Source organism: Ovis aries, chromosome 2 (assembly GCF_016772045.2).
Source record: "Ovis aries strain OAR_USU_Benz2616 breed Rambouillet chromosome 2, ARS-UI_Ramb_v3.0, whole genome shotgun sequence".
In the NCBI taxonomy this organism is placed as follows: Eukaryota; Metazoa; Chordata; class Mammalia; order Artiodactyla; family Bovidae; genus Ovis; species Ovis aries.
The window spans coordinates 30,273,101-30,285,780 of record NC_056055.1 but is presented as its reverse complement, the minus strand read 5'-3'; the positions used below and the strand labels follow the sequence as shown (position 1 = coordinate 30,285,780).

At 36.9% G+C, this 12,680-nt stretch overlaps 1 protein-coding gene across 10 annotated transcripts in view; it reads left to right on the top strand.

Annotated features, from left to right (window-relative positions):
- Positions 1 to 12,680, top strand: part of ERCC6L2 (ERCC excision repair 6 like 2) — a 155,259-nt gene that overhangs the window by 57,722 nt on the left and 84,857 nt on the right. For all 10 annotated transcript variants that reach the window (XM_060409071.1, XM_060409070.1, XM_027964231.2 and 7 more), the window contains one exon: positions 1,244 to 1,389. In XM_060409071.1, coding sequence (XP_060265054.1) covers positions 1,244 to 1,389 — 146 coding nt within the window. The remainder of the gene's footprint in view (positions 1 to 1,243; positions 1,390 to 12,680) is intronic.

Sequence of the window (12,680 nt, the reverse complement as noted above, 5' to 3'; positions counted from 1 at the left end):
GTATTCCTTTTCCTATTTGGAACCAGTCTGTTGTTCCATGTCTACTTCTAACTGTTGCTTCTTGACCTGCATACAGATATCTCAGGAGGCAGGTAAGGTGGTCTGGTGTTTCCATCTCTTTAAGAATTTTCCACAGTTTGTTGTGGTCCACACAGCAAAGGCTTTGACATAGTCAGTAAAGCAGAAGTAGATGTTTTTCTGGAACTCTTCTTGCTTTTTCAATGAAATAGCGGATGTTGGCAATTTGATCTCTGGTTCCTCTGCCTTTTCTAAATCCATCTTGAACATCTGGAAGTTCACAGTTCATATATTGGTGAAGCCTGGCTTGGAGACTTTTGTGCATTACTTTGCCAACATGTGAAATGAGCAGTTGTGTGGTAGTTTGAGCATTCTTTTGCATTGCCTTTCTTTGGAATTGGAATGAAAACTGACCTTTTCCAGTCCTGTGGCCACTGCTGAGTTTTCCAAATTTGTTGGCATATTGAGTGCAGCACTTTCACAGCATCATCTTTGAGGATTTGAAATAGCTCAGCTGGAATTCCATTACCTCCACTAGCTTTGTTTGTAGTGATGCTTCTTAAGACCCACTTGACTTCACATTCCATGTTGTCTGGCTCTAGGTGAGTGATCATACCATCGTGATTATCTGGGTCATGAAGATCTTTTGTTCTTCTGTATATTCTTACCACCTCTTCCAGATATCTTCTGCTTCTTAATAATTTCTGTGGGAAATGGTAATGAGGTTCACAGCTTTTAAAACAGATACTTAAATCTCCATTGCCTTCTCCGATATCAGAATTACTTACTATCAGATAGCAAACATAAAGATAGATTTCTAATTCTCTACTTAGATGTATTTGTTAATAATTAAAATGTTCTTTAAGATATTTAAGAATGTGGACTATAGCAAAAATAATTAATATAATTAGATAAATGAGTTGGCCAATACTTTTCTTTTTATTCCTTTTTTTTTTTAGTTTAGAAAGCTAAAGATTGATTTTTTCCGTTGAAATATTGATTTTTCTTTTTTTTAACACAAAGGTTGCCAAATGTTAAAGTCAGTTTCAGCATAATAGTAGGAAGATGTATGAGTCAGAAAATAGAAAATATTTGTTGCTCTTGTAATTATAAGAAGGAAATTGTGAACAGCAATGTTAATACTTAATAAAGCTCATCTGTATAATGGTATGAAACTTATTAAACCATGAGTTTATTTTTGCATGTCTCTGTATCTTTCCTCTAGTTGCTTGATGTGCTGCAGCAATACTGTATGGCATCTGGACTTGATTACCGACGACTTGATGGAAGTACAAAATCAGAGGAAAGAATCAAGATTGTGAAAGAATTCAACAGCACTCAAGATGTAAACATTTGCCTTGTCTCTACAATGTAAGAAAATAAAATTTTATAGCTTGATTTCTATCTAATTGCTCTTAAGATTTAAGATAATCCTTAACCTATTACTGGATTTTCAGTGATTATGCTTCTATTGCTGTGTTTCATTTAGCTTTAAGGAGAAGCAACAAAAATGCTAATTTTGACTGGGATAACATTATTGAGTTTTATCTAAACTTTTCTGTCAGTTCCATTATTTCCATCCTCTTTATACGTCTGGCTTTATTTTTTAAAATATCCGAAAAGTGGATGCTTCTTCATCAAAATATTCTGTAGTTTTTTGTCTCGTGTATTGTGGTTAGAACAGTCAGACTTAATTGAATAATCAAGTTATTAATTGAATAGTTGAGAGTCACATGTGGCAGTGATTTTCAAACTGTGGTCAAGGAACCCTTGAGAACCCATAAGGAAGGCTTAATGGACCAGGAGTTTCCTTCCTCTGTCTCTACTTGGTCTCAAGGAGAGCAGCTGAACATTTATAGGTTTTATAAAGCTAAATCAGTTCTAACACCTGTTTATGAATCTCAGTGAACTTTTTAAGACATACACATACTTTAGAGAAAAATTTAAGTTGATATAAACACCTGAGAAGATTAGTCTCTTTTGGCAGGGGTAATAAATCTGTAACTTTTTAACATCTAATATAATAAGTATTTTATAGATATACTCCCACTGTCTTTCAAAAAGAATTTCAAAGGAGATTTATTTATTTATTTATTTATTCAAGATTGTAGTATCGTTGACTTACAATGTCATGTAAGTTTCAGGTGTACAGCAGAAAGATTCAGTAACCTATATTATTTTTCAGGTTTTTTCCCTTTTATGTTACTGCAAAATACTGAGTATAGTTCTCTATGCTATACAATAGGTTCTTGTTGGTTATCTGTCTTTTATATAGTAGTGTATATACGTTAATCCCATCCTCCTAACATATCCCTCTGCTCCCTTGATCTGTGAGTCGTCTTCTGTTTTATTTTTATTTTTATTTTTTGTGTGTGTGTGTGTGTGTATGTGTGTGTGTGTGTTTTATTTATTTATTTATTTATTTTTTAAATTTTAAAATCTTTAATTCTTACAAGCGTTCCCAAACATGAACCTCCCTCCCGCCTCCCTCCCCCTTACATCTCTGTGGGTCATCCCCATGCACCAGCCCCAAGCATGCTGTATCCTGCGTCAGACATAGACTGGCGATTCAATTCTTACATGATAGTATACATGTTAGAATGCCATTCTCCCAAATCATCCCACCCTCTCCCTCTGAGTCCAAAAGTCCGTTATACACATCTGTGTCTTTTTCCTATCTTGCATACAGGGTCGTCATTGCCATCTTCCTAAATTCCATATATATGTGTTAGTATACTGTATTGGTGTTTTTCTTTCTGGCTTACTTCACTCTGTATAATCGGCTCCAGTTTCATCCATCTCATCAGAACTGGTTTAAATGAATTCTTTTTACCGGCTGAGTAATACTCCATTGTGTATATGTACCACAGCTTTCTTATCCATTCATCTGCTGATGGACATCTAGGTTGTTTCCATGTCCTGGCTATTATAAACAGTGCTGCGATGAACATTGGGGTACATGTGTCTCTTTCAATTCTGGTTTCTCGGTGTGTATGCCCAGCGGTGGGATTGCTGGGTCATACGGTAGTTCTATTTGCAATTTTTTAAGGAATCTCCACACTGTTCTCCATAGTGGCTGTACTAGTTTGCATTCCCACCAACAGTGTAGGAGGGTCCCCTTTTCTCCACACCCTCTCCAGCATTTATTGCTTGCAGATTTTTGGATTGGAGCCATTCTGACTGGTGTGAAGTGGTACCTCATTGTAGTTTTGATTTGCATTTCTCTAATAATGAGTGATGTTGAGCATCTTTTCATGTGTTTGTTAGCCATCCGTATGTCTTCTTTGGAGAAATGTCTATTTAGTTCTTTGGCCCATTTTTTGATTGGGTTGTTTATTTTTCTGGATTGAGCTGCATAAGTTGCTTGTATATTTTTGAGATTAGTTGTTTGTCAGTTGCTTCATTTGCTATTATTTTCTCCCATTCAGAAGGCTGTCTTTTCACCTTGCTTATAGTTTCCTTTGTTGTGCAGAAGCTTAAACTCTCCAGAAAGCAGGAATAGAAGGAACATACCTCAACATAATAAAAGCTATATATGACAAACCCACAGCAAACATTATCCTCAATGGTGAAAAATTGAAAGCATTTCCCCTAAAGTCAGGAACAAGACAAGGATGTCCACTTTCACCGCTACTATTCAACATGGTTCTGGAAGTTTTGGCCACAGCAATCAGAGCAGAAAAAGAAATAAAAGGAATCCAAATTGGAAAAGAAGAAGTAAAACTCTCACTGTTTGCAGACGACATGATCCTCTACATGGAAAACCCTAAAGACTCCACCAGAAAATTACTAGAGCTAATCAATGAATATAGTAAAGTTGCAGGATATAAAATCAACACACAGAAATCCCTTGCATTCCTATACACTAATAATGAGAAAGTAGAAAAAGAAATTAAGGAAACAATTCCATTCACCATTGCAACAAAAAGAATAAAATACTTAGGAATATATCTGCCTAAAGAAACTAAAGACCTATATATAGAAAACTATAAAACACTGATGAAAGAAATCAAAGAGGACACTAATAGATGGAGAAATATACCATGTTCATGGATTGGAAGAATCAATATAGTGAAAATGAGTATACTACCCAAAGCAATTTACAAATTCAATGCAATCCCTATCAAGCTACCAGCTATATTTTTCACAGAACTAGAACAAATAATTTCAAGATTTGTATGGAAATACAAAAAACCTCGAATAGCCAAAGCAATCTTGAGAAAGAAGAATGGAACTGGAGGAATCAACTTGCCTGACTTCAGGCTCTACTACAAAGCCACAGTCATCAAGACAGTATGGTACTGGCACAAAGACAGACATATAGATCACTGGAACAAAAGAGAAAGCCCAGAGATAAATCCACACACATATGGACACCTTATCTTTGACAAAGGAGGCAAGAATATACAATGGAGTAAAGACAATCTCTTTAACAAGTGGTGCTGGGAAAACTGGTCAACCACTTGTAAAAGAATGAAACTAGATCACTTCCTAACACCGCACACAAAAATAAACTCAAAATGGATTAAAGATCTAAATGTAAGACCAGAAACTATAAAACTCCTAGAGGAGAGCATAGGCAAAACACTCTCAGACATAAATCACAGCAGGATCCTCTATGATCCACCTCCCAGAATTCTGGAAATAAAAGCAAAAATAAACAAATGGGACCTAATTAAAATTAAAAGCGTCTTCTGTTTTAAATATAAGTTCATTTGTATCTTTTTTTTTGATTCCACATATAAGCGATATCATATATTTATCTTTATCTGGCTTACTTTACTTAGTTAGATAACCTCAAAGTCCATTCATGTTGCTGTATTGTGTATATATATGTATTTATCCATTCATCTGTGGATGGACATTTAAGTTACTTCCATGTCTTGGCTCTTATAGATAGTCCTGCAGTGAACACTGGGATGGATAATAGTTTTCTCTAGATATATGCCCAGGAGTGGAATTGTAGGATCATAATAGTTTTCTATAGATATATGCCCAGGAGTGGAATTGTAGGATCATATGGTAGTTATTACTGTTTTTCATAGTGGTTATACCAGTTTACATTCCCACCAAAAGTGTAGGAGGGTTCCCTTTTCTCTCTCCAGCATTTATTATTTATAGACTTTTTGATGAGGGCCATTCTGAATGGAGTAAAGCAATACCTCATTGTAGTTTTGATTTGCATTTATCTAATAATTAGTGATTTTATATACATTTTTTTATATGCCTGTTGGCCATCTGTATGTCTTCTTTGAAGAAATGTCTGTTTAGGTCTTCTGCCAATTTTTTTGATTGGATTGTTTGTTGTTCTTAATATTGAGCTTTATGAGCTGTTTGTATATTTTTGAAATTAATCTCAAGGGACTTTAAAAAAAAAACATATAAAATACAAGAAAGGAAAAGTAAGTAAGTAAAAAAATTGCTTTGGAAATTCCCTGGAGGTCCTGTGATTAGGACTTAGTGCTTTCACTGCCATGGGATATGTTCAGTCCCTGGTAAAGGAATTAAGATCGCACAAGTTATACAGCATGGCCAAAAAACAGAAAAATTACAGTGAGAAATCAAATATATATGGTGAGTGAGCTGCTTAACTGCTGAGGACTAAAATTATTCTTGAATTCTTGCAGCTAAGGCCTGAGAAGCTCTAGATTTCCATGTACCTGTGAATGAATTCAAGAAGAATTTCACACGATTCCTTAAATACTCAGTATTAAATGACAGAACACTGTCTTCAGCTAAGTTTTATCAAACACACATAAGCATTCTTAACTTTTAAAATAATGTTTTAAAGGTATAAATACCTTCAACAGTAGTTCAGATAGTTCAGAATTTATCATGACAACCAATTATCTTTCATTCCTGTTCTGCTCACCTGTAGTCTAATTTGATAACCTCTGCCATAAAGTCCCTAATTATCACTTCAGCTGTATTGCAAATTGCTATTTAATCTGTCTATTGACTTTTTAATTTTAAAATCTATTTTTTGTGTTTAGAAGTCCTGTCAGCTGATTTTTCAGCAAAACTTTATAGGACAGGAGGGAGTAACACATTATATTTAAAGTACTGAAACAAACAAAAAAAAAAAACAAAATAACTTATTGCCAAGAATACTTTACCAGCAAGGCTATCATTCAGAATTGAAGGAGAGAAGAAGTTTGCCACACAAGCAGAAGCTGAAAGTTCATCATCACAAAATGGATCCTATAACAAATGTGAAAGGATCTTCTTCAAGTGAAAGGAAAAGGCCATAACCAGAAATAACAAAATATATGAAAGAAAGAAATCTCACTAATAAAGACAAATATGTAGTAAAGGCAGCAGTTCAAACCCTTAAAAAGGGGTAGAATGAAGATTAAAAGACAGAAGTTGTAGAACTATCTTCAATATTTAAAATGAAAAAGAATCTGAAAAACAATATAACTGAATCACTTTACTATACATCAGAAACTAACACAACATTCTAAATCAAATATGTTTTGATTTTTTTAAAAAAGGAAAAGTTGTAAAAATAACTACAACTACATTAAAGAATTAGATGATACAAAAAATAGAAAGATGCAAAATATGGTATTCAAAACATAAAACATGGGTTGTGGAGTAAAAATGTAGTGCTTAAAAGCATTTGAACTTAAGCAACTGTCATTTTAAAACAGATTTATATAATGTGTGTATATATATAAATATATAAAATTGTGTATATGTGTATATATAAATATATATGTAAGAATACATATATGTATGTGTATATATATTGAACTGGATCATAAATAAGACAGAATGCCAAAGAATTGATGCCTTTGAATTATGGTATAGGAGAAGACTCCTGAAAGTCCCGTGGACAGCAAAGAGATAAAACCAGTTGATCTTAAGGGAAATCAACCCTGAATACTCATTGGAAGGACTGATGCTGAAGCTGAAGCTGAAGCTCCAGTATTTTAGTTATCTTGTGCAAACAGCTGACTCAGATTGGAAAAGTCCCTGATGCTGGGAAAGATTGAGGGCAAAGGAAAAGGGGCATCTGAGAATGAGATGGCTGGATAGCATCACCAATGCAATGGATACAAACTTGGGCAAATTTCGAGAGATGGTGTGGGACAGAGAGGTGGTGTGCTGCAGTCCATGGAGTCTCAAAGATTCAGACAAGACTGGGTGACTGAATAACAACAACAACGTGTGTGTGTGTATCAGTTCAATTCAGTTCAGTTCAGTCGCTCAGTCCTGTCCGACTCTTTGCGACCCCATGAATTGCAGCACGCCAGGCCTCCCTGTCCATCACCGTCTCCGGAGTTTACTCAGACTCACGTCCATCGCATCTGTGATGCCATCCAGCCATCTCATCCTCGGCCATCCCCTTCTCCTCCTGCCCCCAATCCCTCCCAGCATCAGAGTCCTCTCCAATGAGTCAACTCTTCACATGAGGTGTCCAAAGTATTGGAGCTTCAGCTTCAGCATCATTCCTTCCAAAGAAATCCCAGGGTTGATCTCCTTCAGAATGGACTGGTTGGATCTCCTTGCAGTCCCAGGGACCCTCAAGAGTCTTCTGCAACACCACAGTTCAAAAGCATCAATCCTTCGGCGCTCAGCCTTCTTCACAGTCCAACTCTCACATCCATACATGACCACAGGAAAAACCATAGCCTTGACTAGGTGGACCTTAGTCAGCAAAGTAATGTCTCTGCTTTTGAATATACTATCTAGGTTGGTCATAACTTTTCTTCCAAGAAGTAAGCGTCTTTTAATTTCATGGCTGCAGTCACCATCTGCAGTGATTTTGGAGCCCCCAAAAATAAAGTCTGACACTGTTTCTACTGTTTCCTCATCTATTTCCCATGAAGTGATGGGACCAGATGCCATGATCTTAGTTTTCTGAATGTTGAGTTTTAAGCCAACTTTTTCACTCTCCTCTTTCACTTTCATTGAGAGGCTTTTTAGCTCCTCTTCACTTTCTGCCATAAGGGTGGTGTCATCTGCATATCTGAGGTTATTGATATTTCTCTTGGCAATCTTGATTCCAGCTTGTGTTTCTTCCAGTCCAGCATTTCTCATGATGTACTCTGCATAAAAGTTAAATAAGCAGGGTGACAATATACAGCCGGAACATTTCATGCAAAGATGGGCTCGATAAAGGACAGAAATGGTCTGGACCTAACAGAAGCAGAAGATATTAAGAAGAGGTGGCAAGAATACACGGGAGAACTGTACAAAAAAGATCTTCACGACCCAGATAATCATGATGATGTGATCACTAGTCTAGAGCCAGACATCCTGGAATGTGAAGTCAAGTGGGCCTTAGAAAGCGTCACTACAAACAAAGCTAGTGGAGGTGATGGAATTCCAGTTGAGCTGTTTCAAATCCTCAAAGATGATGCTGTGAAAGTGCTGCACTCAATATGCCAGCAAGTTTGGAAAACTCAGCAGTGGCCACAGGACTGGAAAAGGTCAGTTTTCATTCCAATTCCAAAGAAAGGCAATGCCAAAGAATGCTCAAACTACCACACAATTGCACTCATCTCACATGCTAGTAAAGTAATGCTCCAGATTCTCCAAGCCAGACTTCAGCAATATGTGAACCGTGAACTCCCTGATGTTCAAGGTGGTTTTAGAAAAGGCAGAGGAACCAGAGATCAAATTGCCAACATCTGCTGTTTCATGGAAAAAGCAAAGAGTTCCAGAAAAACATCTATTTTTGCTTTATTGACTATGCCAAAGCCTTTGACTGTGTGGATCACAATAAACTGTGGAAAATTCTGAAAGAGATGGGAATACCAGACCACCTGCCCTGCCTCTTGAGAAATCTGTATGCAGGTCAGGAAGCAGCAGTTAGAACTGGACATGGAACAACAGACTGGTTCCATATTTATGTATTTTATATTTATATATGTATATATACACACATGTCAATATATATGAACTTCATGGTAATCTTAAACCAAAAATTTGCAATAGATAAAAAAAAATAAAAGGGAAAGGAACCCAAACATAACATTAAAGAAAGTTATCATACCACAAGGAAAGAGACTAAAGGAAGAGCGTAGAAGTATTACAAAAGCAAGCAGAAAACAGTTGACAAAATGTTAACTGTCAGTAAGTATACACCTATAGTAGTATTAAAGAATCTTCAAACCATCTGACAGTTGCACTCATCTCCCATGCTATGCTAGTAAGGTCCTATTTTAACTCTTTCATGCTAGGCTTCAGCATTACATGAGCCAAGAACTTTCAGATCTTCAAGCTGGGTTTAGAAAAGGCAGAAGAGCCAGAGATCAAGTTGCCAACGTTCGCTGGATCATAGAGAAGGCAAGGGAATATCAGAAAAATATCTACCTCTGTTTCATTGTCTGCGCTAAAGCCTTTGACTATGTGGATCATAACAAACTGTGAAAAGTTTTTAAAGAGGTGGGAGTACCGGACCATCTTACCTCTCCTGAGAAACCTGTATGTGGGTCAGCAAGGAACACTTAGAACCCTGTATGGAACAATTGATTGGTTCAGGATTGAGAAAGGAATACCACAGGGCTGTCTGCTGTCACCCTGTTTATTTAAAGTATAAACTGAGCACACCATGAGAAATGCCAGACTGGATGAGTTAAGCTAGAATCAAGATAGGCAGGAGAGACATCAACAACCTCAGATATGAGATGATATCACACTAATGGCAGAAAGTGGAGATGAACTAAAGAACCTCTTGAGGAGAGTGAAGGTGGAGAGTGAAAAAGCTGGCTTAAAACTAAATATTAAAAAAGCTAAGATCACGGCATCTGGCTCCATTACTTCATGGCAAATAGAAGGGGAAGAGGTAGAAGCAGTGACAGATTTCCTCTTCTTGGGCTCTAAAGTCACTGCAGATGGTGACGCAGCCATGAAATCAGAAAACGATTGCTTCTTTTCAGGAAAGCTATGACAAACCTAGACAGTGTGTTGAAAAGCAGAGATATTACTCACCCGACAAAGATCCCTATAGTCAAGTCTGTGGTCTTCCCAGTGGTCTCACATACAGTTGTAAGAACTGGACCATAAAGAAGGCAGAATGCCAAAGAATTGATGTCTTTGAACTGTGGTGCTGGAGAAGATTCCTGAGAGTCCGTTGGACAACAAAGAAATCCAACCAGTCAATCTTAAAGGAAATCAACCCCCGAAGACTCATTGGAAGGGCTGATGCTGAAGTCGATGCTGCAGTATTTTGGTCACCTGATGGCAAATAGCTCGCTCGTTGGAAAAGTCCCTGGTGCTGGGAAAGATTGAGGGCAGAAGGAGAAGAGGGTGTCAGAGGATAAGATGGCTGGATGGCATCAACAGTGCAATGGACAGAAACTTGGGCAAACTTCAGGAGATAGTGAGGGACAGGGAAGCCTGGCATGCTGCAATCCATGGGTTCACAAAGAGCCAGACACAGCTGGGCAACTGAACAACAGCAGCATACACCTATCAAAATCAGAGATAAAAGAGAAGTTACAACCAATATCAAAGAAATACAAACACTCATAAGAAACCGCTGTAGACAATTATGTGCCAATGGATTGGACAACCTGGAAGAAAATGTATAAATTCCTAGAAACATACAGTCTTCAAAGACTGAATCAGGAAGAAATAAAATATCTGAACTGACTGATTGCTATAATGAAATTGAATCAGTAGTCAAACAACTCTTAACAAACAAAAGTCCAGAATCAGATGGCTTCACAGAGGAATTCTACCAAGTATTTAAAGTACCAGTTGGGATTTTCCTGGATGTCCAGTGGTTAAGACTTCATGCTTCCACTGCAGGGGGCCCAGGTTTGATTTCTGGTTGGGGAACTAAGATCGCATAAGTCAAGTGGCTTGGCCAAATAAAGAACAGATAATACCTAGTCTTGTCCAACTATTGCAAAAATATTGAAGCAAAAGAAATACGTTCAAACTCATTTTACAAGGCCAGCATTAACCCTGATACCAAAACCAGACAAAGATATCACACAAAAAAGAAAATTACAAGGCAGTGATACCTGATGAGATATAAAAATCTTCAACAAATATTAGCAAATGGAATTCAATAACAGTTGAAAGGATTAAACACCATGATGAAGTAAGATTTATCCCAGGGATGCAAGTAGGAGTCAGTACCCACAAACCAATCAATGTGATAGATCACATTAACACATTGAAGAAGAAAAATCGTATGATCATCTCAATAGATACAGAAAAAGATTTTGACAAAATTCAATGTCTTTATCATAAAAACCTTCAATAAAGTGGTTATAGAGGGAACATAACATAATAAAGGCCATATATGAAAAACCAACAGCTAATAATATACACAGTGGTAAAAAGCTTAAAACTTTTCCTCTAGGATCAGGAACAAAACAAGGACACCCACTCTTACCAGTTTTATTCAACATGGTACAGTGATTCCTGGCCACAGTAATCAGGTAAGAAAGATAAATAAAAGACATCCAAATAGGAAACAGAAGAAGCAAAACTGTTGCTATTTGCAGATATCATGATTCTATATATAGAAAACCCTGAAGACAATACCAGAAAACGATAAGAACTAATAAATGAATTCAGTAAAGTTGTAGGATGCTTCCCTGGTGGCTCAGAGGTAAAGAATATGCCTGCCAAGCAGGAGATGCAGGTTCAATCCCTGAATTGAGAAAATCCCCTGAAGGAGGAAATGGCAACCCACTCCAGTATCGTTGCTTGGAAAATCCCATGGACAGAGGAGCCTGGTGAGCATACAGTCCATGGAGTTGCAAAGAGTTGGACATGACTTAGAAACTAAACAACAAAGTTGCAGGAGACAGTATTATCATACAGAAATCTGTTGCATTTCTATACACAAATAATGTGCTATCAGAGAAATTACAGTTGTTCTTTTACAACTACATCAGAAATAATAAAATAGGAATAATTTAACCAAGGAGGTAAATGACATGTTCACTGAAAACTATAACACAAATATGAAAGAAACTGAACACAAATAAATGGAAAGATACACCATGGTAATGGATTGAAAGAATTAACATTGTTAAAATGTCCATATAGGCCAAAGTAATCTTCATATTCAATACAATCACTGTCAAAATACCCATTGCATTTTTCACAGAACAGATAGTCCTAAAATTTGTGTGGAACCACAGAAGACCCCAGACAACCAAAGAGAGCTTGAGAAGGTACAAGGCTAGAGTTGTCTTGCTTCATGATTTCAAAATCAAATTTGTGTGGTATACAAAGCCATAATAATCAAAACAATATGGTACTGGTATGAAACCAGACGCACAGATCAGTGGAATAGAATAGAGCACATTTATATGGTCAACTACATCATGAGAAACACTGGACTGGAAGAAACACAAGCTGGAATTAAGATTGCCAAGAGAAATATCAATAACCTCAGATATGTATATGACACCACCCTTATGGCAGAAAGTGAAGAGGAACTAAAAAGCCTCTTGATGAAAGTCAAAGAGGAGAGTGAAAAAGTTAGCTTAAAGCTCAACATTCAGAAAACGAAGATCATGGCATCCGGTCCCATCACTTCATGGGAAATAGATGTGGAAACAGTGTCAGAGTTTATTTTCTTGGGCTCCAAAATCACTGCAGATGGTGACTGAAGCCATGAAATTAAAAGATGTTTACTCCTTGGAAGAAAAGTTACGATCAACCTAGATAGTATATTCAAAAGC